General features: G+C 48.7%; 1 protein-coding gene across 1 annotated transcript; it reads left to right on the forward strand.

Annotated features, from left to right (window-relative positions):
* Window positions 1–410: 410 nt before the first annotated feature.
* Window positions 411–6,360, forward strand: OTP (orthopedia homeobox; the record flags this gene model as incomplete). Its single annotated transcript, XM_084304855.1, has 3 exons — window positions 411–447; window positions 1,386–1,795; window positions 5,830–6,360. The coding sequence occupies 3 exons, from the start codon at window positions 411–413 to the stop codon at window positions 6,358–6,360; spliced, it is 978 nt and encodes a 325-aa protein (XP_084160981.1).
* Between the last annotated feature and the right edge of the window lie 20,994 nt (window positions 6,361–27,354).

Consider the following 27,354-nt stretch of genomic DNA (forward strand, 5'->3'; position numbering starts at 1 on the left):
TGGGAAGAGAAGGGAGCAGGGCAGAGGGGGAGGGCGGGCGGCGGAGGCGAGCGGAGCAGGGGAAGGGAGCGGCGGCGCGGTGCGGGCCGGGCCGGGCGGCGGGAGGCCGGGGCGGCGGCGGGCGGGCGGCGGGCGGGCGGAGCGGGGCGCTCCGGGCGCTGACATTTGCAGGCTGCCCTCCTGATTGGTCCCTGCGCCGAGCTGCTCACGGGTTCATTGAAGTGTTAAGCACCTCCCCGTCTCTCTAAAGGACATTATAATGCAAGAGACCCCCTTTTTAACCACACACCGAATTTTCTTTCATTTAGGCGATCTGTATATATCTATATCTTATATCTTATATCTATTTTAAATAACTTAAGGCCGCTAAAATTTGGGGGGGAACAGCCTTCGCCCTGGAGCGGTGCGCGATGCTGTCTCACGCCGACCTCCTGGACGCCCGTCTCGGTGAGTTTCCCCCAGCACCCCCCCGCCCCGCGGCGGCTGCACCGGCGGCGGCGGCGAGCGGGGAGGAAGCCGGGGCAGGAAATTGACAATTTGTTCCTTATTTTACCTTAATGCGATCTAAATGGGCTAATTCCTTTAAAAGTAATTGTACTGTATTAAAGTTTAATTTGATTTAACATCGTCTTTAAAAAAAAAAAAAAAGAGAGAGAGAGCGAGGGAGACCTACGGAGTGTGTAGATCTACAACGAGTTGTGGATCATTTAATTCCTTTTTCCCTGTTTTTATACACATACCTATACATTATTGCGATTATGATGAGTATTATTATTTTAGGACAGATGAGCTCAATGGTATTTACGAAGGAGTTCGGGGTGGCCTTTTCCTGCTTGCTTGCTCGCATTCTCCTCTCTTTTCTTTCTTTAAAAAAAAAAAAAAAAAGGAGAGAGAGGGAAAAAAAAATAAATGTAGCTACCTATTTATGGTTATTCATGCGCTGGTTTGGAGGAGCGGAGGGAGGAGAGGGGAAAGGTGGCCAGGCTGACCGACGTCCCGGCACATCTGTCGGGGAGGTGAAGCTGCCGGCAGCGGGGCGGCGGGGGTCTCATTTCCTTCTCTCTGCCCCTTCCTTTCTTCCACCAGCTTGGAAAGCCCCAAGCCCGGCAAAACTTGCCCTCCCCCCCGCTCCCCTCCCTTCGTCGCGTTAGGGGAGGCCCGGCGGGGAGCTCGTTATTTAAGGGGGATGAGGGGCGGCTCGCCCTAAAGTTTTCTCTCCCCTGCTCCGAGTCGCGCCGGGCCGGGGGCTGGGGCTGGGGCTGGGGCTGGATGCCCCTCGCCGGCTCGGCGAGCTGGAAAGCGGCTCCGATGGACACCTGCGGGGCTGAGCCCGAGGCCGCCTGCCCGGCTGCAGGGGAGTGACCGCGGCTCGTTTGCTTCTGCAGGGATGAAAGATGCGGCCGAGCTGCTGGGACACCGGGAGGCGGTGAAGTGTCGGCTGGGCGTAGGGGGCTCGGATCCGGGGGGACACCCGGGAGATATGGCCCCCAACTCGGACACGGTGGAAGGGACCACCCTGCTGCCGGGGGAGGACATCACCACGGTGGGATCCAACCCCAGCTCCTTAGCCGTCAGCGCCAAAGACCCCGACAAGCAGCAAGGCCAGCAGGGCGGCCAGAACCCCAGCCAGGCTGGGCAGCAGCAGGGGCAGCAGAAGCAGAAGCGGCACCGCACCCGCTTCACGCCGGCGCAGCTCAACGAGCTGGAGAGGAGCTTCGCCAAGACCCACTACCCGGACATCTTCATGCGGGAGGAGCTGGCCTTGCGCATCGGCCTCACCGAGTCCCGGGTGCAGGTATGAGCAGCCCCCCGCCCCACAAAAAACACCCAACCCCAACCCCTCCGTGCAATGCCCGTCCCCGCTGGTCCCTTCCCCAGAGGCGCCCGGCGATGCCCGGGCTGGGGCCAGGCAGGAGGGGGAGGGGACAGGAGGAGGTGTGTTGAGGTCTCCCCCAAATCTCGGTCGCGGAAAGCTGCCCCTGAAAGCAACAGTTTGGGCAGAAAACCTCGAACCGCGCTGAATCCCGTCCCTTCCTGCACGCGAAACCAGAGCTCTCCCTGCTCGAGGGTGGCAGCGCCGGGGGCTCTGCACCCCGGGGCGCCCCCTCGCCCCCCTACACCCACCCGCATAGCCGCGGTCCCGGGTGGGACGCGGGTGGAGCCGCCCCCTCCCCGCGGCCCACGCGTGGGCTCGGAGCGGGGCAGGAGACAGCGAGGGGAGGGGAGGCAGGGTCTCCGCGGTAAGGGGCGAGCCCGCACAGCCAGGGCATCGCCACGGTTTGCCGGTGCCGGTGCCCGGCGGAGGCGAGGCCGTGCTCCCGCTCCCGTTCCCGTTCCCCGCCCGCCCCCCCGGGGCTGCTGTCCGGGGTCCTGGCGGAGGGGCTGCGGGGAGAGGAGAGGGCACCTGCATCCCGGCGGCTGTGTCCGGAATCGGAGTCCAGCCCCGCTTTCGGTGTCAGGTACGGCGGGGAAGCGAGTAGGGTGCATTTCCCAGCGGGGTGTATTTCCTCCGTCCTGCCTAAAGCCCGTGCTTACACGAACACGCGCATGCACGCAGGGATGCACACGTAAGAGACCGTTTAGCCCCGCAGACTGGGGAGAAATTTGGGGAACGGAGAGATGGATCTCGCTGCCAGACCACTCAGGCGCGAGATTTGCGGGCTGATTTAGCGGCTGCCCGCCTTGAGCCTCGCCAGAGGCACAGAAACACTTACAAAAATGCGCTGGGGATGCGCTGGGAGCCGCGCACCGGCAGCGCCGCTGCTCTTTGCCGGAGCCGGAGCTCAAAATCCCCCTCGGCGAGCCCGGGCTCCTCGGCTAAACACAGGCACGCTGACAGAAATGCCTGAGCAGAAACTGCCCCTGCTCCCGAATGTGACAGCAAATGCACGTCTGCTTTTAAAAAGTAAAACAATTTGACCCAACCTACACGGGACTATAATTAGTTTAAATTAAGAAAGAAATTAGATTCACAAATAAAATATAATTGGACAACTGACTCTATGAAAAAAAAAAAAAAGAAAGAAAACGAGGTCTATTAAACTTTATTGGGTTTCCCAAAGGTTAATGATACCAATTTCAATATTAGGAGTGTGGTAAATGAAGTAAAATATAAAATATAAAATGGAAATAGTTATTTTCTAACAGCACATCAAAGAAATTCGTAGGAAGAAAGACGAAGTGTTTTAATGGCCTCAGCATAATCTTAAACCGATGATAATAGCTCGAGACTGCTGATAAAAACAGTTTAATAGAGTGGCAATTTAAATATTTTTTACAATAATGTTCTGTAGTTTAAAAAGTAATCAGATCAACATAACCTTCTTAATTAACACTTCAGAATGATTAACATTATGTAATCTAGTGCAAAATAATTTATGTAAAATGTATTTACTTCACAATCTACTGTATCACTGCTCCTTGACCAAATTTAAATTAAATAGTAATTGGTTTATGTTCTTATACGAGTACTTTATAGTTTTCTTTATAGTTAACAGATTGCCTACACATTCCTTGCAGTACGAGGGCTCCATGCTGATTAAGAAGTGATCTAAATAGTTAATTTATAGCGGCTGTATATGTTTTTAAGGGTTTTAGATGCTAGGATAAATTACCTCTTCCCTCGTCTTAGATCTGTATTTAATGTATATGATACATTTAAATAATTATTAAAGCGGCTGGTGCTTAAACGGGAGTCCAATTCCATGTCTGATATTGCTCTGCTTTTCAGGCTGGTGTAATAAAACCATTCTTTTTATAGCATGCCATTATTAGAAACCAATTTCAGAATTATTTATAACCTGGAATGGCTTATTAAGCAGCAATGCGAGAATCATGCAAATTACGCGATCAAATGCAATATAATAAGCATAATCATTAGTCTCTAGCACGGATTAATTAACTTTCAATATTTTATTTACATAAAAACCAAATCAGTGAAATAACTTCTGCACAGTCAGGCTTGCCTTTCAATATTTTATACGAACAAAAATAATGTGCTGTAATTCCATTGACCGTGTCCCCCACAATGGTCCCGTCACCTGCCACGTCTTAATAGGGGACAAGCTGAGAGTATTTTCTAGTTTTCTAATGGAATGAGAAATTGCATTTTCTTCCTCTCCCAGCACTATTAAAGTGTAATGAATTCGGCCCAGAGTTCACGGCTGGCTGATCGAAATGAACCTGAGATCTGAGCTTTAATACAGCTCTCCAGATTTCCTACCAAATCTTCACATTAATCATCCGCTGGATTCCAATGAGATCTTCATAAAGCTTTGGCTCCTGGAAAGGAAAAAGAAAAAAAAAAAAAGAGGAAAAGTGATATTCTCTCCCCTTCTCTCTCTATTTCTAACACATTTATAGCTGGGGAATTAAACGGGTTATATATTTTAAAATACGTTTACAGTATGTCTATATTACTGTAACAGCGGATATCATCAAGGTAGATTTTTAGATTCCAACGTCCATTAGATTGTCACTGTTGTATTAACAATTTTCAGGTGCTAGTTGCATTTTAAAAGGAGTCCAAAGTTGCCAAATGCTCGTGGTTAATATATTTCTAGAGTTGTCATGTGTGCATTTTCAAAATCTCCCCCAGGTTTTCTCTGCATTTTAATCTGTCATGCACTAGTTTTCAACTGGAAACATTCACATTTTAAAAGCATATGCAGTATAGCTATGAACTGAGGCGATCAGACCTGATGGAGATTCTTTACAACACCAGTAAACCATGAAACATAAAAGATTTTGTAGCCGCAATTTAACTATTAACCCTAAAACATAATTGAACACGATTTTTCGATTATTCATATAACATTTAGTTCCTTAACAGCTGTTCATTCCCGCTAATGGGCGAGGGTATTTCTCAGCGCAGGTATCTAGCATTAAACGAGAAACTCCTGCAGGTCGGGGGACAGTAGCGCTTCTCCAGATTTCGAGCGGATTCCTTTCTTTTTTTTTTCTTTTTTTTTTTTTTTTTCCCCCGCCCCTGTCGCTGCAGCGCGACCCACAAAACCATCACTGCCCCGAGCAAAGCGCCCGCTCACACCAAACCCCCTTGTGCTAAAACAACCAAAACCAAGCGGCTGCGCCCGGGGGGCTCGGCCGGGGGTCCCCCCCTGCTGCCGGCCGGGGGTCGCCTCCCACGGCGCCGAAGCTCTTCCACGCCAGGGTGGGAGCCGTGGCCCCGTCGTTTATTTCCGTTTGGCATCGCTGTTATTATTATTATTATTATTATTATTATTATTATTATTATTATTATTATTATTATTATTATTATTATTATTATTATTATTATTATTATTATTATTATTATTTTCTCTTTCGGGGGGAGGCCGGGCACGTCTCCCCGTGCCTCGCCTCCTCCCGAGCGAGGGAGGCTGCAGGCAGCTCGCTCCCGGGACGGGCGCGTTGAGCCCTGGCGCTCCCCAAAATCCCGGCCGCTTCGTCAGCCGACCCGTGGAGGGGCATCCCGTGGGGCCGGGCCCACGCAGGCTGCGACAGCGGCCGGGGACAGGCCCCGGGAGAGCGAGAGGGGGACAGCGGGGAGAGGAGCGGGCGGGGAGCCGGGGGAGGCTGCGAGAAGCAGAACCGCGCCTCCGCGGGGAGTGGTGACCCCGAGGGGCTGTCAGACCCCCGACGGGGCTGGCGGGCACCCCGACCCCGCTCCCAGCACCCTCGTCCGGGCCTCGGGGCCGGCGGCGGGGAGCGGGGGCTCCGCGCCCCCTAGCGCCGCGCCGGGTGCGCCCCGTCGGGGCGGGTGTCGCTGACGGAGCCTGTCCGTGTCGCCCCCCCGACCCCGTGTCCCCCCCTTCCCCGTGTCCCCGACAGGTCTGGTTCCAGAACCGGCGGGCCAAGTGGAAGAAGCGCAAGAAGACCACCAACGTCTTCCGCGCCCCGGGCACGCTGCTGCCCACGCCGGGGCTGCCGCAGTTCCCCTCGGCCGCCGCCGCCGCCGCCGCCGCCATGGGCGACAGCCTCTGCTCCTTCCACGCCAACGACACCCGCTGGGCCGCCGCCGCCATGCCGGGGGTGTCGCAGCTGCCGCTGCCGCCGGCGCTGGGCAGGCAGCAGGCCATGGCGCAGTCCCTGTCCCAGTGCAGCCTGGCGGCCGGGCCGCCGCCCAACTCCATGGGGCTCTCCAACAGCCTGGCCGGCTCCAACGGCGCCGGGCTGCAGTCGCACCTCTACCAGCCCGCCTTCCCCGGCATGGTGCCCGCCTCCCTGCCGGGCCCCAGCAACGTGACGGGCTCGCCGCAGCTCTGCAGCTCCCCGGACAGCAGCGACGTGTGGCGGGGAACCAGCATCGCCTCCCTCCGCCGCAAAGCACTAGAGCACACAGTCTCCATGAGCTTCACCTAATGGCCGCCGCCGCCCCGCGCCGCCGCTGCCGACCCCGACCTGCGACCCCGCCTCGCCCTCCCCCGGATCCGTCCCTGTCCCTGTCCCTGTCCCTGTCCCTGTCCCTGTCCCTGTCCCTGTCCCTGTCCCTGTCCCTGTCCCTGTCCCTGTCCCCATCTCCATCCCTGTACCCAAACCCAACCCAATCCCCATCTCCGTCCCCGGATCCGTCCCCATCCCAACACCCGTCCCCGTCCCCATGCCCAACCCAATCCCCATCCCCATCCCTATCCCCAAATCAATCCCCATACCCGTCCCTGTCCCCGTCCCCGGTTCCGTTCCCATCCCCATCCCAATACCCGTCCCCGTTCCCATCCTCATCACCAACCCCATCCCCATCCCCATCCCCAACCCCGTCCCCGTCCCCGTCCCCGTCCCCGTCCCCGTCCCCGTCCCCGTCCCTAACCCAATCTCCATCCCCAACCCAATCCCCTTCCCCATCCCCGTCCCCATCCCCATCCCCGTCCCCATCCCCGTCCCCGTCCCCAACCCAATCCCTATTCCCACTCCCCTCCCTGTCTCCCTCCCTACCCCTGTCCCCGTCCCTATCCCCGTCTCCTTCCCGGTCCCCGGCTCCGTCCCCAGCCCCGGCCCCGGCCCCCGCCCCGGCGGGCCCCCGCCTTCCCCCACCTGACTCACCAGGGAGTCGACTCAGGATCTGAAATCAGACGCCAACGGACTGGTTTGCGGGCCGAGCACCCCCAGCCCACCCCACCCCACCCTGCCCTACCCCACCCCACCCCTCCCCGTGCCCCCTCCTCGCCCCCCGACGGCCGCCTCTCTCCGGCGGCCGGGGGCACCCCCGCGCCCAGCCCTGCCTCCCGCCCCCGCCCCATCGCCACGACCCGCCGGCCGTCCGAGCGGCCTTGCAAACAAATGCGATTTGGTTTTGGGTTCGGTTTATTTCTCAAGAGTAGCGATCTCCCGCCGGCCCCGTCCGCGGCGAGGGCAGGGCCGGGCGGCGCCCGGCCCGGCAGCGCCGTCGGGGGGTGGCTGGGCGGGTGCGCGGAGCGGTAGGAAAAAGCCCGAGGGAAATCAAATCCATTTTGATTGCATTTATAAACGAAAGTGAGAGAGAAGGGGATAAAAAACATAATGTTTAGTTTCTTTTTGTTTGTTTGTTTGTTTGTTTTTCTTTTTTTGTAATCGTAGAACACGCGGAAAAAAAAAAAGGAAAAAAAAAAAAAAAGCAAGAGCACTTCCCTTTTTCGGACCTTTGATTTCGTGACAGTTGAGTTGCCAATCTGCCCCACGTTTATTTATGCATTTATTTACGTTCCTGCTGCTATTGTCCCTCCTGCATCTTCCGCTGCCGCCGGCGGAGGCGCCCGCCGCGGCCGCGGCCCCCGCCCCGCCCGTGCCGGCCCCGCGGCCCGCCCGCCTGCATGTGCCGGGCACCCCGCCGCAGGGCAGGGCCGCTGGAGGAATGAGCAAACAATGTGAAATAGGATGTTTTGTGTAGATGAAGCATTCTTGTTACATGCTGGTCGATTCGTGCTATGTTTTAACTTATTGTCTGTGCTAATTTATTGAATTTTGCGTTTCATAATAAATGTTTGAGCTAATATAAAGCATATCATTTGACTTTTCCGGACAAGTTTATATCAAGTTAATGTAAATGGATAAATAAAATCATTTTCAGTATGTGATATGAAGAATTATGGATTTTGGTGTGGCGTGTGAGATATGAGAGGTGTCTTGAACCGCAGGCAAAAAGGAAAAAAAAAAAAAAAAGAGAGAGAAAAGAAAAGAAAAAGACAAGATTTCTTGCCTTCGGAATCACAGATTCCTTTGTCATACTTTTGGGGATGGTTTGCTTGCTTGAATTTTGCATTGAAGCGTTTCATCTATCACAATTTTAATACTTCATGATTAATAAACTTTTGTTAATCTTTCTGCGTAATTGGCCTCTCCACTGCAAGAGACGGAAAGTTCCGCTGCGAAGCGAGGCGCAGGAAAAGAGGGAGCGGGCGGCAGGGACGGGACGGGTCGGGATGGGACAGGACGGGGACGGGACGGGACGGGACGGGGTCTCTTCACCGTGCATCTTCGTGGCAGCTCTGAATGAGTGCGCGGCTGCCGGCGGGGCTAATCCCACGGAAGAGAAAACACTCGATTTAGTCCTGTGCAAACTTTGACACGGGGGGTGGAAATGGAGAACTTTGTCAAGCATCTCACAGCCCATTTTTTTTTTTTTTTTTTTTTTTTTCAGTGCAATGCACTGAGATCTCTTCCCCTTGTACATCAATTACACACCTCTTAATTACACACCTGAGAGTGCCCAGCTCCATAGGCACCCGCAGAAGGGTCCTTGCCTGCTCCAAAGTGCATATTACGTATGCATATTTAATTTAAAAGAGAAATAAAAGGAGGATAAATTATTGGAGATCCAGGCCAGGAGTGAGTCCGCCGGGGGTCACCCAAGGAAGCAGTTCTGTGCCCTTTCACAGGAGCCCACAGGCACCAAAACAGCCTGGGATGCTCATCCTGCAGTAGGCCAGGCGAGATGTGTCCCATACCACAACCCACACCACGAGGAATGCCTGGGGTGAGAAGATGCTGTGCCTTGTCCCTCTTCCCATCCTTCCCTCTCCTCCCCAGTCCAGCCTTGGGTCAAATAGCTGCCCCTAGGCTTGGAACCAGAGATTTGAGATCAGCTGAGATGAAGGTTGGGGTGCATAGGGCGTGTGTGCCCCATTATCCCATGTCTCTTGGTCTGCCCCATCCCACAGCACTCCTTTCCCTGTGCCGCAGCCTGCAGGGAGGGAAAGCATCTCTCCACTTATATGTGGAGGAGAGCAAATGTCGCTCTGCTCCTTCCAAATGTATGGAAGGCTGTTTACAAGCATGTAATTTTTACAGCTGCTTTATATTGCTATAAGCAAGACAGCTTTATGATGTAGGAATGTAGTAAAGTGCGGTATGGAAGATCTTTAAAAAATATGTGCTTTTTAATGGTAGAGAAAAATGCTCTGTCTGGCTGGGGGCAGGGGATTGAGACACAACATGTAGCATCCAGCTCTTGACACTGAACATCTCAAGTCCGTGGAAGAGGCCCTGCAAAGGTCCTTCTGGTTAATTCTCGCTCCTAAAACATCCATCATTTCCTCCGTATTCTAATGAAAGTGTTGTCCTGGTTATGAGCAAAGCTTTTTGATCCTACCCAACTTTGATACAACATTTGTTTCCATGGCAATAGATCTTCGTGTTCTGAGTCCTGGAGATTTTTGAAATTATACGTACCCTTAGCACCAGCTGAAGCTTTGCAACATAAAACATCTAAGCTGATGCTCTTATGTGTTTAAGATGGATGAAAAGAAGGGGACTGCAGGTTTCACTCATACATGTTACAGGTTGCGTGTGAATGATTTTATTACAAAATCTCACTCTCGCTGATACTAAAATAAAATAAAATAAAAAAGTAAAACCATGCTGACCAGTTCTACCTAGCAACAGGAACAGCTTTGCTTCATTCGCATAAAGTAATCAAAATAAATGAGTGAAATCCGTATAAATTGAGGGGGAACATATACGGTAAATAACAATTAGCCTATTACCTACTAAGTAGCTAACTCTAGGCTTTGGGGCTGCTATGATCTGGGCTTGTTTGCTTACCTTGAAGTGTGTTTCAACCCTGAGCAATTCCACTCAGCTTGTAAATAGACTCTGATTTAAGTTTATATATATGGATTCATTTCTACACCAGCACACATCCACATAGGTTTACTTCCCTCTAAACACAACATCACCTCTGAAGTCTGAGGAATATACATAACGATAGTGTCACCGAACCTTTCATTTGCTCTCTTGATGAAATGCTTTGACACTCTCTCTCTCCTGTCTTACTGCCCTGAAATCCCCCTGGAAGGCCGAACCTGCTCCTGCCCGCAGCTGGAGATTGCATTCGCTGAGCAGCTATTAACATCGGAAGAAAGTTTGTGCAAGGCAAGAGATCGGATGACATTGCAGCACAGCTTATATTATTGTACTAGCAGCAATGATCCCTTCTCCTAGAAATGAAAATGTGGTTTAATTTGTGTTGTGGTCCTTAAATTTTCATTTTTCAGAATAAAAACCTCCGAACATGAAAATGTATCTTACGGTAATGGAGGTATGGCAGTTAACCTGTCAGTTGAAAGTATGTAACCTTCCTTTTCTCCTTTTCATGACAAAGGTAATCTCATCTGAGGGCATTTATGTGAAGAAATAACAGCATGGCATGGTGAAACCACTGGCTCATTAATCCTGGCATCTACTTCCTGCAGGGTATCTTGATTAGTTAGATTCATTCATCGGGTATTTCGGAGTTTCTGATTTCTCACCACTGTCTAGGTTCACTGAGTTCAGGCTAAATTGAGCCAGAAGCAATGTTTATTAGTAATTTTGTAATACAGACTACCCTAATAATTCAGTACAAATATCTCATCTGAAATATATCCATTCACCCTAACACCTAATGCCGTTTGCAGCTGTGTTCGGAGAGAACTGAGGGAACACAAGTGATTGGGCATGTATTTTCTAAATTATTAATATGAGAGCTAATAGAGAACTCCTCTTCATTTCCAATGCCAGAATTAAGATCCTTTTCCTTAAAGCAAGCCCTGGCACAGAGGGGACCACCTCCTGCCTACTGCCAACACCCCGCACAGGCGGGTTGGCCCGGTAAGTGCAGCCTCCTCAGCCTTCCGGTGTGAAGATGAAAGGGAGAACAAAGGAATTTTAGTTTCTCCCTCCTGTGTGTTATGAGCATGGGAGAAGAAAGAGAAATCTCGAGAAATTAGCGTCCTGAAATGGCACAGATCTATCCCAACTGTTTGGTAGCTGCAGTAGTGTTGCAGCTGATGCAAAAGGGACATGGGAGCAAAAGCCCCGATCCTGCAGCCTTGAAGCCTGTGATTGCCCACCTGCAAGTTACGCAGGTAAGTGTATGACAAATTGCAGGATCGGTACTCAAAATCGTCCTGCCAGAAAACATTTCCCCATTTCATAAAATCTCTTTCCTAAAAGAAATAGGAGGAGCACACACGGACCACACACAAATGCCAGTCAGCAGCTCATGTCACATCAGCTCATCCAGTTGTAGGTAAGAGCCAGGGCCTGGAAGCCAGTCTGACTCCATGACCACACACAAGGTACCCCAAAATCTCTGGGCAGGACAGCTGACAGCCCTGGCTTGACTTAGAGAAGCAGGGTTTTGCCACCAAATATGTAGCACCCACAGGATCCCTTTAAACATCACTGCCTGATCATCACTCAGAGAGGAGGAAAACCAGAGTGCAGTGGAGGGGGAGCGCATGGACAGCATTGTTTTAATTCAATTGTCAGCTCATCATGACAAGAGCATTTGGGGGTGGGGGTGGGTTGATTAACCATCAGTCTTTGGTTTGAATAGGGCTCAGTGAGCACATTAACAGCCCCATGTAAGGCCCTATGTGAGATTTACTTCTACTCCTCAGAGAAAAAAACGGCAGGAGGGTGTCTCTCTTTTCATCCTCCTCACAGCCAGGGCTCATGCACAGATGAGCCCGCCTTTGTCTTCCACCTGGGATGCTGTATAATGGTATGGGTGGGAGGTCGCCTCTCTTATTTGCCAATAAATTGTGCCTGCTTCATCTTCTCCTGGGACCATGCTTGAGGCTCAAAAACTCTGCCTCACTTTCATCAATGCTCATGCTTAAAAGCAATTTTTTTTTTTTTTTTCCAGAGCTAAAATTATGCTTTTAGGAGCTTTGAAATCTGCCAGAGGAGAATTGCTCCTCTGGAGGAAGGAGTCCAGAGGCATTTGCGCAGGACTTGCCACTCGAGGTTACACAACTGCTCTGCGGAGATCCTCACCCTCCGGCGAAGGTCAGAGGGAAAATGCAGAATATGCTTAACACACTGCCTGTGAGGGTGACGCTCCCTCCTGACCCCCATACGCGGTTTGTACCCTGGAGTATGAAGTTTGATTAGCCTTCTCTTTCAGCACTGGAAGCATCATGGTAGTGATCCAAAAAGTACCTCAGAAAAACAAAACAAAACAACAACAAACAAAACCAAACTACAGACTTTCTTTCACTGACCTCCCGCTACAGTGAATTTCATAAGCTGACGATGCACCCTGTAAGGACACATTTCTTTTTTACTGGTTTCAATTTATTGCCCTTTAATATAATTTAAGTGGCAGCTATGATTCCCTGAGGCTCCTTTACAAGCCTGTAAAGTTTATTTTTTTGCTAACTTTTAAAAGAGCATTTCAGGATGGCTACAAGCACCCTCCCCTGCTTTTGGTATCTAATAATTAAGAGAAAATACCACCCCCTGTTTCAAGCCATAAACATTATTCTGTAATGAAATTCTTACATACTGGATGCATGTGATGCTGAGCATCCTGTCCTGTATCTGAGCTGAGGCAAAGCTCGATTTGACCATAACAGGATCAATCCTCATGTTGCCGTTTCCAGAGTGTTTGGTTGTGCCACTGTCACAGATGCTGCAAGCTGGTGCAGTTGCAGTCAGTGCATGCTGAGTAAGCAGAAGACAGGATATAGGAAGGGGGCATAGCACTATCCAGCTATTGTTGTCCATAGCCCAGCCATTGCTTGGTGATGTCTGGTGTCCCCTGAGGACAGGATGTGCTCAGGGAAGTCCCCATCAGTGGAGGAGCTCTCACTGCAGCAATGTCACCTAGCTTACAGGCTTGCGTAGTTGGTCAGACATCCAATGAATTCAGATTTATAAACAAAACTGAGTGTAGAGAGGTATTGCAGCAGCTCCATAGCCACAAAATGTCACCAGAAATTAACCAGCTTTGCTCTTTCAACTGAAGAACAAAATGAGAAGTCTACAGAAGGTCAGACGTATAAAAATGCATTGAGATGAACAGGGAAGAATATTAAATTACTAAATAAAGAATTACACTTGGTATAGTTGGTGGCTCTAATCTTTGTGTCTATTATAAGTAATAATTAACACCCACAACTGTATTCATTGCCAGCCTGTGTTCTTATCTTCAGGTCTTGGTAGCAAATAAATGAATCATTCTTTATTCTTGAAATTTTAAATATTTTAAGAAATACTTGATGATAATTCCACTATATTTTATAGTACTGTCACTTCGCCCTTTCTATTTTAACTTCTGTGCAATTTTAAGCCCAGGTTTGCCATAAACCATGGCTGCAGGGACTCACCACTGCAGAAATGGGGAGTCCTCCTGGGCTCTGAGGACTCTCATCGCTGTACCTCTGTATAAAGACAGCTACAAAGAAGGTGTTTATAATGAAAGTGGGGCCCTCTGTTGTTTGCTGATTGCTCTGGCCTTTCTTAGTATCTTACTCCAGAATCTCATACATCTGACCCACTCACCACTTGGTTGTTTTCTCACTTAAATCAGGCCTTTCTCATTTCTGTTGGAGATGATTCCTGCCCCTTCTACAATGAATTGCCCTAATAGTCCTTCATTCATTACCCACTTCTCTCAGCCTCTCCAGTGGGGTGTAAATCTGTACAATTCATTCATGGACCTTATAGTCAATCAATTACACCCAAAATATAAAGCCAGTCTTTTACTTGTTGATGCCTTCCATACACATCCTTCTTTATGTTATAACTCTGACAGTGGATGGTTACACCATTACTTCCTAAATGAAAGCATTCACTACTGCAGGTACTTTTTTAAAAAAGTGTCTAACTGTCTTAGTACACAAGTCTCCTCTTTAAACTACTGTAGGCTGCCAGGCTCCATCAATTTTCATCCTCATTACCTCCACATCCTTCTTAAAACACTCCACATCTCGTTTAGACATTTATTCTTTATCAAACAACATCCTCTGAACTTGTTCTGCCCAAGGGCTCGGCCAATGCACACATTTCCTCTTACCATTAATGGTGCTGCTCTGATCCTGACCACCTTTGATGGCACAGTTGTCCAGTCACTCTTAAAGTGCTCTTTCTACCAAGCTGCAAAGCCCCATCTCATCTTTAAATCTTATTTTGATCCTTGTATTTTATCTCCAGCTTCAGAATGACTTTCTGAGTGAAGCAGTGTGGCACTCTCCACAGGGAAGATTATCTACCTGCCTGCTTCTGCTTGCACTGAAGCCTCCAGGATTTTGACACTCCAGATACAATTCTCATTACCTGTATGACTCACACCAGCCGAGAAAGGATTCAGCACACCATTCCTGGCTACGCCTTTTCCCCACACCTTCAGCCACCACTATGTGTGCCATTTCACTGGTGAATCTCCTTGAAATGACTTTGATACTTTTGTATTATGCCCAGGTCTTCTTATTTCCAAGCTAGTAGTGTGCACTCCTGCATTTGCTGAAGGTGGGTTTGTATTTTCACGTATTCCCAGCTGGTTTATATGCTTGCATCAATGCAGCTGGGGTTGATTCTCAAGTTGATGGTATATGAAACTGGAATGGCTGGAGAGGCTTCAGGTTCTCTGAAGATCAGGTTCTTATGTGGTTGTATGGTTCTCTGGACACTTGGAGAAACGTAATTCCTCAAATACCCTTAAAGTTAATTCTTATGATCTGCAATCAGACTGCATTTTGTAGTCATTTGGGAATCACCCTTTGATGGCTTTGACTTAGGTACTACAGCAGAGCTCACATTCAGAAGTCCTAAATTCCTGTGCTCTCTTGGGGCATATCTCTGAGGACTTTAGAGTGCCGGGAATAAGCCAGTAGGAGATACAAAGCACAGAGTTTATGCTGGATTTAGGCTTTTTGCAGACAGCTTGGTGTGGCTCAGGCACTGCTGCGAACCCTCAGGGTCTGTGTCTTATGCACAGCAATGCAGTCACAAGTTTCAGCAGGCCTTGGAGTCCAAAATGCAATCCCAGACATGATTCACTGGCCTGGAGTTGTATTTGGTGAGTAATAATATCAATTCCAGAACCTTACTATGGTTTATTTACTGGTCATATTAGCATGTAGGCTGACTCACATTGCCATAGAAAACCCTTGCTTGCATATGAATGTTATTATTCTATCAGCTGCATCTGATATTTCACAGATTTTTTTTTTTTTCTGTTTTCTCCCTCCTAATCTATTTTTTAGGCCAACAACCCTGCTTCAGTGCCAGCATCTGCCTTTCTAATAATGTAACTATTTACTGCATCATTGTGCTCTACTCTCATTTCATGTTGTCACACTCTCCACGACATTATTTGAAAATTGTCAAAACCTTCAGTGAGAATTTTCTACCAGAGGGAAAATGAAAAACGCAAGTGGTGCGGAGTGGTTACCATGAAAAGGCGCAGAGATTGAAGTGCCACAGCGTCTCCTCAGTGTGACCTCCTTCTGTATGCTGGCTGAGACACTCAGACCACATGTCTTAAAGAAGCTGGTGTGTGTGTTTAGCTTGCCATGTGTGTTTTCTGCACAATTGCTGAGGTTTGGTCTGAGTCCCTCTGGACAGCTCCATACTGCATTTCCATCATTTCCTTTTTTTTTTTTTTTTTTTTTTTTTTTAAGGTCTACAGCATTCACTACTCTCTTCAGCAACAAATATCCATACAGTGATCAGTGAATTATTCCAAACACAGGTGTTACTTATCTTGAGTCATATCTCCAGAAATGAACCAACATGACTTAAATACCATGGGTATAACTGAATTAGATGCACTGGATAAAGGAGAAGCAAAAATAACCAAGTGAATACGTTCAGTGGAGAGCTTGTTACCAGCAGTAGCCAAAAGTTGCCCTGAGCTCAGCCCCAGACAGCTCCACCTGCAGCTGCTCACACCTGCTTTGTCCTTGTCGTGGTGGTCCTTGGGAATAAAGATGCAGGCAGGGTCTGCAGTGCCTTGTCAGGGCCCTCTGGCTGCCTGGCCTTTGCAGGCTGTGCTGCTCCATGGCATCACGCTCAGGGCAGGGGGAGATGAGATGTTTTATGAAGAATGATAAGTTTTGGCATTCAGTTCTTCAGAGCAGCTTGGCTGTATGAGAGATGACCTCATATATGCTGGATGATGCTTGGTATTTTCCCCCTGTTTTCCCCCTGTTTTCCAACTTTGTCCCATGTGCCCCGGAACCCCACCAAAATCACCTCTGAACCAGGTTGTGGCCACAGAATGGTTCAGCCAAGCTGTCAGACAGATGGGACAGCCACATTGGCATGGAGACACCTCATTAAGTTCCCTAGTGGCAGCATGTGTCTTAGTCCCCATGAGCTCAAGCTGGGATGGATGTCTCTCATGCTTTCCTCCACCATGGAAGTCAGAAGGACTCCTCCTCTTCAGGTGCTACACCAGGGTCACCCACTGCATGGACAGGGCTTAACAGACAGCTGCAGAAGGTGCCAGCACAGAAGGGAGGAGCTCAGCCACTGCCAGGCTGTCCGACACTCTCTGGAATCTGCTTCTTCATGTGCTGGTACATGGACCAGCTCTTCTACCACCTGGGAAATGAGCTCTCCAAAACAAGGGCCCCAGAGGTAACAAAACAACTGAAAACTGACCCAGACAAAATGTTCCTCAGCTATTCTGCAAACCTCTGAAGAGAACAAGGTCATTTATTTCTGGCACCAGTGCTGAAGGGGTGTGAGGGCTACTTGCAGTTTAAAAAATACTTGTAATGGTACACACTGAGAGCCTCCCTTCTCAATAAGGAACCTAAGTATAAAATGCTGTTTTAGACTTATGAGGCACATGACTGCAGGGTGTCTGCACGTATTTCTATGTATAATAAACTTGAAAATGTGTTGTACTTTATTACCTGTGGTTTGAAAATCTCACCCATGAAGTTACATATTGTGCTACATCTGGCATGGCTGTAATGCTGCTAAGAAAAAATATGTACTAGTAAAAAATAAAGATAAAAAAACAAACAAACAAACAGACATACACATTGAGTAACCCACATTTTTCATCTATCAATCATCAAAACGTCTTCAGAATTAAGCTGTGTCTTTTGTTAATTCTTTTTTTTGGGGGGATAATCCAATGAGGCTACTAAATAAAGCCAAGTATTAAGGATGTGAAGTCAAAAAGCTTTTTTTCAGCTCAGCTGTGAATTGCCGAATGGCAATTACACATTCTGAACAATCATACAACTTCTTTAATCAAATGAGGTAATATGAAGTTGGCTAGATTTTCCTCAATACTTTCAACTTCAGTGAAAAATACAATAATTAAACTCTCGGTACAATGACTTTCAAACCTCTGCAAGCTCTCAGCCCCCCCCTTCTTCTCTCTCTGGATAATAAATCCTTATGAAAGCTGCCACCACGACAGAGACAGGTTGTGAAATTGTTTAATAATGTTGACTCAAGTAGTGACATCATTTGGAGACTTTTGCTTTTTTTTGCAACATCTTTTTAAAGACAACTGCAAGCTGCTGGATGTGACAGAGCAGATACAGCTCCTGGCAATGAGAAGACAGGTGCCTGAAGCAAGAGGAGTGCACCCCCAGCGAGCAGGCAAGAAGGGGATCCATCAACCGTGCTACCAGCCCTGGGGATGAAGGTGAGCCAGGATCAAGGGGAAGAAATCCCAGCTTTGTTCCCTTTTTCCTTCCCTGGTGGCCCATCTGACAAGTCCTTCTGTGAAATGCTTCTATTAGGAGAAGGACAGGGACAGGAAAGTCAATGTCACATGTTAAGGAGAGCAGGGAGGATGCCCAAGTGAAACATTTTGACACGCATGGAGAATGGAAACATCTAGTGGAAAGTAAGCCCTTTTCCACAAGTGCTTTCTATGTCCTGCAAAACTTCTGGCCCTGGGCCCTTCCTGGTCCTGTGTGGAGGCAGCAGCCAGGCTCCAGGAACATGCGCTTGGCAGAACTGGTGTTTTCACCAGGAAGATGCAAATCTGCTTTGAGAAGAACAGAATCACACAATGGGCAGGGATGGAAGGGACCTCTGAAGACCATCTGGTCCAAACCCTGTGCTGAGCAGGATCACCTAGAGCACATAGCACAGGATGGCATCCAGGCAGGTTTTGAATGTCTCCAGAGAAGGAGACTCCACAGCCTCTCTGGGCAACCTGTGCCAGTGCTCTGTCAACCTCACTGTACAGAAATGCCCTCTCATATTCAGCCAGAACCTCCTGTGCTTCAGTCTGTGCCCATTGCCTCTCATCCTGTCACAGGGCACAACTGAAAAGAGACTGGCTCCGTCCTCTTGACACCTTCCCCTTGGATATTTATACACATTGATGAGGTCTCCCCTTAATCTTCTTTTTTCCAGGCTAAACAGGCCCAGCTCTCTCAGCCTGTTCTCGTATGACAGGTGCTCCAGTTCTCTCATTTTCTTTGTAGCCCTCCTCTGGACTCGCTCCAGTAGCTCCACGTCCCTCTTGCACTGAGCAGCCCAGAGCTGGTCACAGCACTCCAGGTGTGGCCTCACCAGGGCTAAGTAGAGGGGGAGGATCACCTCCTTTGACCTGCTGGCAACACTCTTTCGAATGCAGCCCAGGATCCCGTTGGCCTTCTTGTCCACAAGGGCACATTGCTGGCCCACAGTCAGCTTGCTGTCCACCAGGACTCCCAGGTCCCTCTCTGCAGAGCTGCTCTCCAGCAGGCCAGTCCTCAGCCTGTGCTGGTGCTTGGGGTTATTCCTCCCTAGATGCAGGACCCTGCACTTGCCCTTGCTGAACTTCATGAGGTTCCTCTCGGCCCAACCCTCCAGCTTGTTGAGGTCCCTCTGAATGGCAGCACAGCCCTCTGGGGTATCAGCCACTCCTCTGAGCTTTGTGTCAGCAAACTTGCTGAGGGTGCACTCCACTCCATCATTTCATCATCTAGGTCATTGAGGAATAAGTGGAACAAGACCACTCCAAGTACTGAACCTAGGGGATGCTGCTAGCTACAGGCTTCCAAGAACGGCTTGGGTTGGAAGGGACCTTAAAGATCATCTAACTCCACCCCCCTGCCATAGGCAGGGATGCCACCCAATAGATCAAGTTGGCCAAGGCCCCATCCAGCCTGGCCTTGAAAACATCCAGGGATGGGGCATTCACAGCTTCTCCGGGCAACCTGTTCCAGTGCCTCACCACCCTTCTACAGAGAAGAATTTTCTCCTAATGCCTAATCTATCATCTTCTGGTTTAAGACCATTCCTCCTTGTCCCATGCCTTCTTACAGGAGAGGGGTACCAATGGTATAAAACGGATCTGATTTTTACCCCAGATGGAGCTTGTTTCATCTGAAAAGCTTCCTGTGCTGCTCCTTGGAGAGCAGCCCATGCTGGAGCAGTCCGTTCCCGAAGGACTGCACCCTGTGGTATGTCTCCTGGGCTGGCAGTTCTCAGGCTGGCAGGCATTTTCTTCTGCCCCAGGTTCAGGAGACTTTTCCTGTCAGCCTTTTTCCAGTTAGTGCATGGTCACCTTTATGGCTACTACCCTCATCTGGTTACTGAGCCCCATGATAATCTCCTATCCCCCAAATGACTTCCATCTGGGTTGTTTTTTAGGATTTCTTTATTTTTTCTTTAAATGCGGGGCCTGGGCTTGTGGCCTGTGTGGTCGCCAGCCCCTGACTCCTCCTGCTGGGCCCCACACAGCCACGATGTGTCCCTGGGGTTGGTGTTGAGCGGGGACTGGGGCCATCTGCACCCGTCCTGCTCCCTGTGCCACGATAAGCTTCGGACGAGCTGTCGTGGCATGGAGGGGCTGCGGTCCCTGCACCTGGGTGACATGCTGCAGGACCTGTAGCTGGAGGGACTTCGCCGCCGCTGCTGCCGCCTCCGTGCTGGCCCTACGTTGCCTTGGGCCCTTCCCCGGGGCTGGCGGGCTGAGGCAGCCCGCACGGAGTGCAGCACCAGCCTCACGATGGCCAGGATGGGGTGCTGGCAGAGCGGGCAGGTGGCTCTGTGGGCAGCCCATGGCTTGATGCACTCCATGCAAAAGGAGTGCCCGCAGGGGTTCAGCTGGGCTGCGTCAGCCAGCGGGCCCAGGCAGATGGTGCATGACTCTTCTCTGGGCACCTCTGCTGGCAGCTCCTGGCGTGGCTGGCTCATGGTGCCCGCCTCTGTCCTGGTGTGGAGATGCTTGTTGTCTGCGGGACGCTGCTCTGATGACTAGCGGGTGTCAAGCACCTCTGGTCCTCAGCACCTCCCTCGCAGGTCGCTGGCAGAATCTCAGAGTAGTGGTCCACCAACAGCACGCTGATGCCTTGTGCTCCACCAGGAAGACCTTGATGCCTTGGCTGCAACCAGAGGGAGGGATCTCAACATCTTATATGCCACAAGAAGGACCTTGACATCTTGAATTCCACCAGAAGGATGAGGGTGCCTCACCTGCCACCCAGAAAGGCCTCGCGTCTCTTGTGCCAAAGGAAGGACCTCAACGTCTTGTGTGCCACCGGAATGACCTTGATGTCACGCCTTCCACTCACACCACCTCCAACTGTCACGTTCCAGCAGTAGGATCTCGATCTCTCGAGTGCCACTAGCAAGACTCAACGCAGGCTGGACGCTCAGGACTCTTATGGCCAGCTGCCTTTTGTGAGGCCGTCGGGTGACAGTGACTCTGGTGACATCAAAAGGGTCTCATGGTGCCCCTGATGGCAGCACTTATGGAATTAATGTGACTTTTCTGATAAAACGCTGACATGAAATGGCTGCTCCACACTGACAGGAGCAATGTCTGCCAGGCTGGGGTCCAGGCCGGGAGCTTGGCCTTTGGCCTGGGAATTGCTCCCAGAAAGTGGGAACATGTATGATAAATCAAGAGTTGTTTAAAGAATATAAGGAACATCATCAGCTATTGGCTCTCCAAGAAGGATGGTAGAAATGAACAGCATCTCTTGCTTACCTGAAGTGGTGGTGTCATCATAGAATCATCACAGAACCACAAAATCACAGAATGCGCAGGGCTGGAAGGGGCCTCTGAAGATCACCTAGTCAAAACCCTTTGGCCGAGCAGGATCACCCGCAGGATCATCCTGCACATGGCACAGGATGGCATCCAGGCAGGTTTTGAATATCTCCAGAGAAGGAGATTCCACAGACTCTCTGTGCCATTGCTCTGTCACCTTCACAGTAAAGAAATGCCCTCTCGTATTCGGCCAGAACCTCCTGTGCTTCAGTCTGTGCCCATTGCCTCTCATCCTGTCACAGGGCACAACTGAAAAGAGATTGGCTCCATCCTCTTGACACCCTCCTCTAGGATATTTACCACCTTATAAGAAGATAAAATGCAAGCCTGGGAGGTTCCTTCCCATCATCATGCTTCTTTTTGCTCAGATGACATCAGTGTAAGTCTGAAAAAATTATCAGGGTTTATCTCAACTGGTTGTATACTGATTAAAAAACCCACTCCTTGTGTTCCTGGTGCAGAGATGTGGTGGGCCTGAGTGACACCTCCCTGTGCTTCAACAGGCAGTTCAGCCCCAACAAAGCACTGCAGAATGACAACCCCCTTCCCAAATATCTCATGGCTTTAAGAATATGTATCTGATAAATCTGAACATTATCTGTTTAAATGGATGCAAAATGTCCGGCTCTCAGAAGCCGGGCTGTAATTCTGAGAACGCCATGGAAAGAAGAAAAAAAAATTACTAGCACTAGTAACAGATGTGAAATTACATTAGATAAATATAATCATTAGTTTCAGTCTCACCCTGGTTAATTTGTTTGTGGAAATGTGCAACCCATTATTCATTAGGTAATTTTTCACACATTGATTAGAAAGCCATGTCGAATTGTGACCCAGCACATTGGGGTTTGCCTATCTTGCAGTGAACTATATCGCTTACAATAGTGGAAATGGGGGACAAAATGTTTATCTCAAGCTGATTTTGTGCCAATAAATAAAGTAAATCAATAGCCAGTGAAGTGTGAACGACATTTCTCTGCTGTATAATATGGTTTTGGGGGCAATTTGACATGCTACAAGGGGAAACAAGGGTCTTGAACAGAAAGGTAATAAAAGCAAATCATGCTGGTAACTGTTACTGAAGTCCTGTATTTTTCTCTACATGGGCAGCTTTAAGATGAGAAAAATAATGCACATAACGGTCTAAACCCACTGACATACTCCCCACCTCTGTAAGCACAGGGGATCAAACCCAAGTGTGGCAGGGACCAGGGTGGGTCTCTGGGGAATGGATGTCCCTGCCGAGACTGGGTCTCTGGCTGGGGACCTGGAGGCACTCGCCCTCACTGCCATCCTCCCGCAGGCAGCTGTCTCTCCCAGGGGTGAAATTCTGAGGCTATAAATAGTTTTGCATTGAATTGCAGAAGCAGTACTCCCATATACCCATGAGAAAACTGTAGCACAGATGCAGCTTATAATAAATGTACTTTGCTGCTGGTGCAAAGTGGAGGAACCTCACCAGCTTTGGTGTGTGACACCAGCTTGCAACAGCAAAGAACCCAGCTCTCCATCACTGTTATTTACCCCTGCTGTTTTTCCTTTGGGAAACTGCAGGTAAGTAAAAGAGGAAAGAAGAGAGAAATGCAGCTTGAAGCTGGTGCTGCCAGGTCTGTCTTTTACAACCCTAACCAAATTCTTTCCAAAAGATGATTTTACTCAAGCATCAGTAGTGGTATACCTTGTTTAACCCACACAGCTTCTTCAGTCAGCAAAATGTAAATGAGAACAAACCAAATTCAAAAAACATTTTATTTATTTATTTATTTTTATTTTTTTTTAGTTTTATTGCTGTTCTTGTTGACATTGCCAACAAGAAAGAGAGTGGAAGGGAATGTACAGAACAGTTTAAGCCATCTATCAGTGAAATCTTAGAAATCAGTCTCAGATATCACCAAGGCTGGTGTTAGGTCAAAAAAGAAAAAAGAAAAAAAAAAAAAAAAGAGTCTAAGTACAGCAAACACAAGGAAAACAGCTCCTTAAGTAAATTCCAGAGTCTTCACAGCACTCTGCATTTACAACACCAACACTGTGCCCACCAACACTCCACACAAACCACCTCTGCATTTGCAGTGATCCATGTCAGGTAAAATACGATAATAAACTCAGTCCAGAAAAGAAGCAGTGTAATAAACTCAGCCAGCTTCCTCCAGGCCCACAAGAGGAGCAGACCCATAGATCTGGGCCAGTTTTTCTTTCCTGGTGCATTTGAGCTGGTCAAAACTGGCAGAAGTCCTGGTGGTGAGGTAGCTTTGCCCACTGCTGAGCCGTGAAGAGAAAGCAAAGTGTGTAGGCAGCAGGTTGCAGGAGTGATGCTCTAGAGACACCCTCAGGGTTGGGAACCAGTCTGTGCTGTTTCCTTGTGGATGCTGGTAGTGGCTCCTGGTGTGGTGTGATCTTTCTGAGGATGGATTCATCCACAACATTCAACATCCATCCACACAGGGGACAGTGTGGACGTTTTCATGTGCACCTGGGGATCAGAACCTTTCAATCAAAGCACACACTCTGCTGAAACTTCAAAGGACTCAAGTTCTGATGTGTCTTTAAATAGAAATAAATAATTGTTGTAATAAAAATATTGATACATTTTAATAACATTTAAAATTAGGTATTAATGCTGCATTTGTGTTTTTCACAGAAATCAAATTAATTTGCTTGGAACAGTCTCTTCCTAAACGTCTGCAGAAATAGACCAATGCATCTATTAAACTGATAGGAGTCTCTCCCAACACCAAAGGGGCAAGAGAAATATCTACCTGATGATTTATAAGCTGCCTCTGCCTGGCATTTTAAGCCTCAGATGTTTTCTTTAAAATACAGATTAAAATAACTTGAGCTTTTCCACATAATGCAGACTGCATTAAGGTAATTAACATTTAATTAACAGCAGGTTTTCCTCGGCAGGTCAGATTGCGAAGGGCTCACTGTTGTTGCCATAGAAAGTGGAAGGCTGGGCTGTTTGGTTTCCAGAAAAGGAACAGCTGTCTTTGAGCCCTGACAGTCTGAAACCATCCTTGGTAGGCTATAATACTCCAAAGGACAAGGAGAAGAGGAGGCTGTCAGTGTCACAGAGACCATCTCAGGCTGCTGGAGAATGTCATCTCCTTTAGAAACCAGTGTGCTGTTGTTAGGATATTTTTCTAATTGAACTGACAGTAGAGCTTTAAAACTCCTGTAAGCACTCAGTAAGCTAATTTAACTGTTTTCCTCTGATATGCTTCTTAATTGCATGAACAGAGCGGTGCAATTATTTCTCACAGTTTTGCTTTTCATCTTTTATTTTTGCTGCTTCTCTTCTCTTCAGATTCTTCACTCTTTCTCTCGGTAGCCATTTGGGGCTCGTTATGAATATTATCCAAGAATAGATGGATGCACAGATTTCATTAAAAAGTCACATTGTTGCTGTGAATTGAAAACTGCTGTCAAGATGTTGCAAACGATATTTGTAAAGGGATCTTTTAAAAGGACAGAAATACTGAAATGAAGATAACAAGATAGATGTAGTGAATCTGTAATGGCACAGACTAATAACTCCTGGGGAAAAAAAAAAAAAAAAAGAAAAAAAAAGAATGCAATATCAGAGAGAACTCGGAAGAGGATGGGGGCTCCCAGAAGGCTGGTGGAGTTTGCTCTTTCTCTTCAGTATGTGTGAGATGAAGCTCAAAATGATATCAGAGACATGCAATTGCAACAGCAACTGACTGTTATTTTCAATAGAATGATCCAAGGCTTCATGTTGCAGAAGGAGGTTGTATCAGTCCACTCCTAGATGTCTGCAATTGCAGGCACAGTGGCTCCTACAGTCCAGGGCAGTCAGAGAAATAAAATAACCACCAATGGTTTATTTCACAGTTTTGCTCCCCCTTCTGTTCCAGGGAAGAGTGACACATCAGCTTTCCCTCTTCCTGTAACAGTTTTTAGCCAACAAAAGCAGTCAGGCTGCCCCAGAAAGTTTGTAAACCCTAAAGTGGCTTCTAGAGCACCTGGTGTGGAGCGGTGACACATCTCAGGGAAAGTGTGATCCCAAGAAATATATCTTTGCTATATGTATCATAAATATATACAATACATATGTATGATCCGATGACTGTTTAAAAGAGTAGTTTGATAGCTGCTGAGTAGATGCTGCTCCTCAGACTTAGAGGGGACATAAAGGAACATGAAATGTATAAAGACACTAGTCTGCTGAGGGCACAGGCATCAACAACTCTGCTAGCCACGGCAGATGTATCCAGTCTGTTCTAGCTTGGCATTCAGTGGTGTTGACCAACCCTAAGGGATGCACTGGCCCAGGAAGCCAAACACACATGACTTAGATGGACCCAGATGAGAAACTCAGAGATGGAAGGGCTCTTTACTTTCACACATCAGTGCCAGGAGCTGCAGGAAGGAACTAAACCCAGTGTTCCTGGACTCTTTTGGGACACAGGTCCTTGGGAGGCTCTTGGGAGCACAGGTGGGCTGTGGGCATTCCTTTCCCCATCACCCAAGATGGATCTGAGCACCAGGGCTTGGCATTGCGGTGCTCCCTCCAGGTCCTCTTGCTCCAGGTGGGGGCCCTGCTCTGTGTGGGCTGCTTCAAAGTAAAAGGAGGACCAAAGCAACTTGATGCTGTATCTGTCTTCACAAACAGCATGGGTTTGCGTGGCTTGGACCTTACCAGTTGAGGATAGCAGCTTTCTGCTAGTGCCCTTGCCATAGCCTGCAAGGGATGTTTCTCTCCAAGAAGTGGACAACATGGTGAGAAGAGGACAATGGGCTTGATTATGGATGTTACTGGAGGTATCTGGAAGAAATTGGGAACCTGTCTACTTGGGGAAATCAGTGCAGAGTGAGCAGAGGTGGGGGTTTCCAAAGCAATAGCTGCCTCAGTGCTGGACTGCCAACTACTGCAACAAAGGGAGCTGTGGAGGTCCTGCTGTTCAGAGGAGACAAGTCACACCAAACCCACGCTCTGCAGAAAGCCCCAGTACAAGGACGAGGAGGATCATTGAGATTCCCTGGTATCTTGATAGCTTAGTGCCTCCTTCTGGAGCCATAGCGGCTCTATGTCCAGGACACCCCAAAAGTTGTGTGTACATGGGGGTGAACCACTGCAAAGAGTGCAAACTGCTCCTGGACAGGTTGAGTTGCTTCCAAGCTAGCCGTGTAGGGCCCAGATGTTGTAAATTGTTTGCCATGCCTTGTCTCCCACCTTCCCATTTTTCTTTTGTTTCACTGTTATTATAAAAAATTGGTGGATGGCTAATATTACAAGTCCAGGGCAAAACTACTCATACGTTTAGTGTAAGGACATTTAAATATTTAAAGCAGATGGTTCCCAATGACCTTACATGTCTCCTTTATAAATGTATGTACTGTCTTATAGAACCATCTGCATCCCAATATGCAGCTCATATGTTTCCAAGTGTTTCCTCGTTAACCAGCAGAAAACTTCATCTTCCCTCTGACATGAGGTAAAGGTTCAAGCCCAGCTACAGTGGTGCACATCCACTGCCCCTCTGGGAGCAATGCTTATCCCAGGGCAGCGAGATGAGTGTGCCTTGTGCTTTGCATTACGACTGGCTGAACAAGGGCAGGACTTGGAGCATGCTAGTAGGTTTCCTGGCATGAGACAAGCCTCGGAAATTCAACTGGAGAACAGATAATGTGCAAAGGTATCACCACTGGTGGCATTGGGGTGCGCCCGCCACCTGGCACGGCTGTGGGTGAAGCGCAAAGCAACACAGAGCCACGCACAGTTCCCTGTCCCCCTGGACTAGCCTTGCTCCTCACCCTGATTTTGTAGAGAAGAGATGAGCCAAACCTGAAAAAGCAATTTTCTGTTCCCAGAGGGACCCGGGGGAGATGAGCTCTGATCTTGCACTCATCTTGCACTCACCTGATTCCCCGGCCTGGCAGCCTCCCTCCCTCTGCAAGCCTCCACCGTGCGGAGATCCCCCCTTGTCAGAGCACAGTGGTTGCCTGGCTCCTTTCAAACAAAAATCCTGTAATATTCTAGGACTTGCCCTGTGACTGGCCGCGTGCTACCTGCCCTTTTTTGGTAGGAAATCATCTTAAAGAATTGTTCATAAAACATACATAAGTGGTAGGTAGATGGGAAGTGGCATGCCTCTAATTTAAATTTCGATTAGAAAAAAATACAGAAA

The sequence above is a fragment of the Netta rufina genome, assembly GCF_964035555.1.
Source record: "Netta rufina genome assembly, chromosome: Z".
Taxonomy (NCBI): Eukaryota; Metazoa; Chordata; class Aves; order Anseriformes; family Anatidae; genus Netta; species Netta rufina.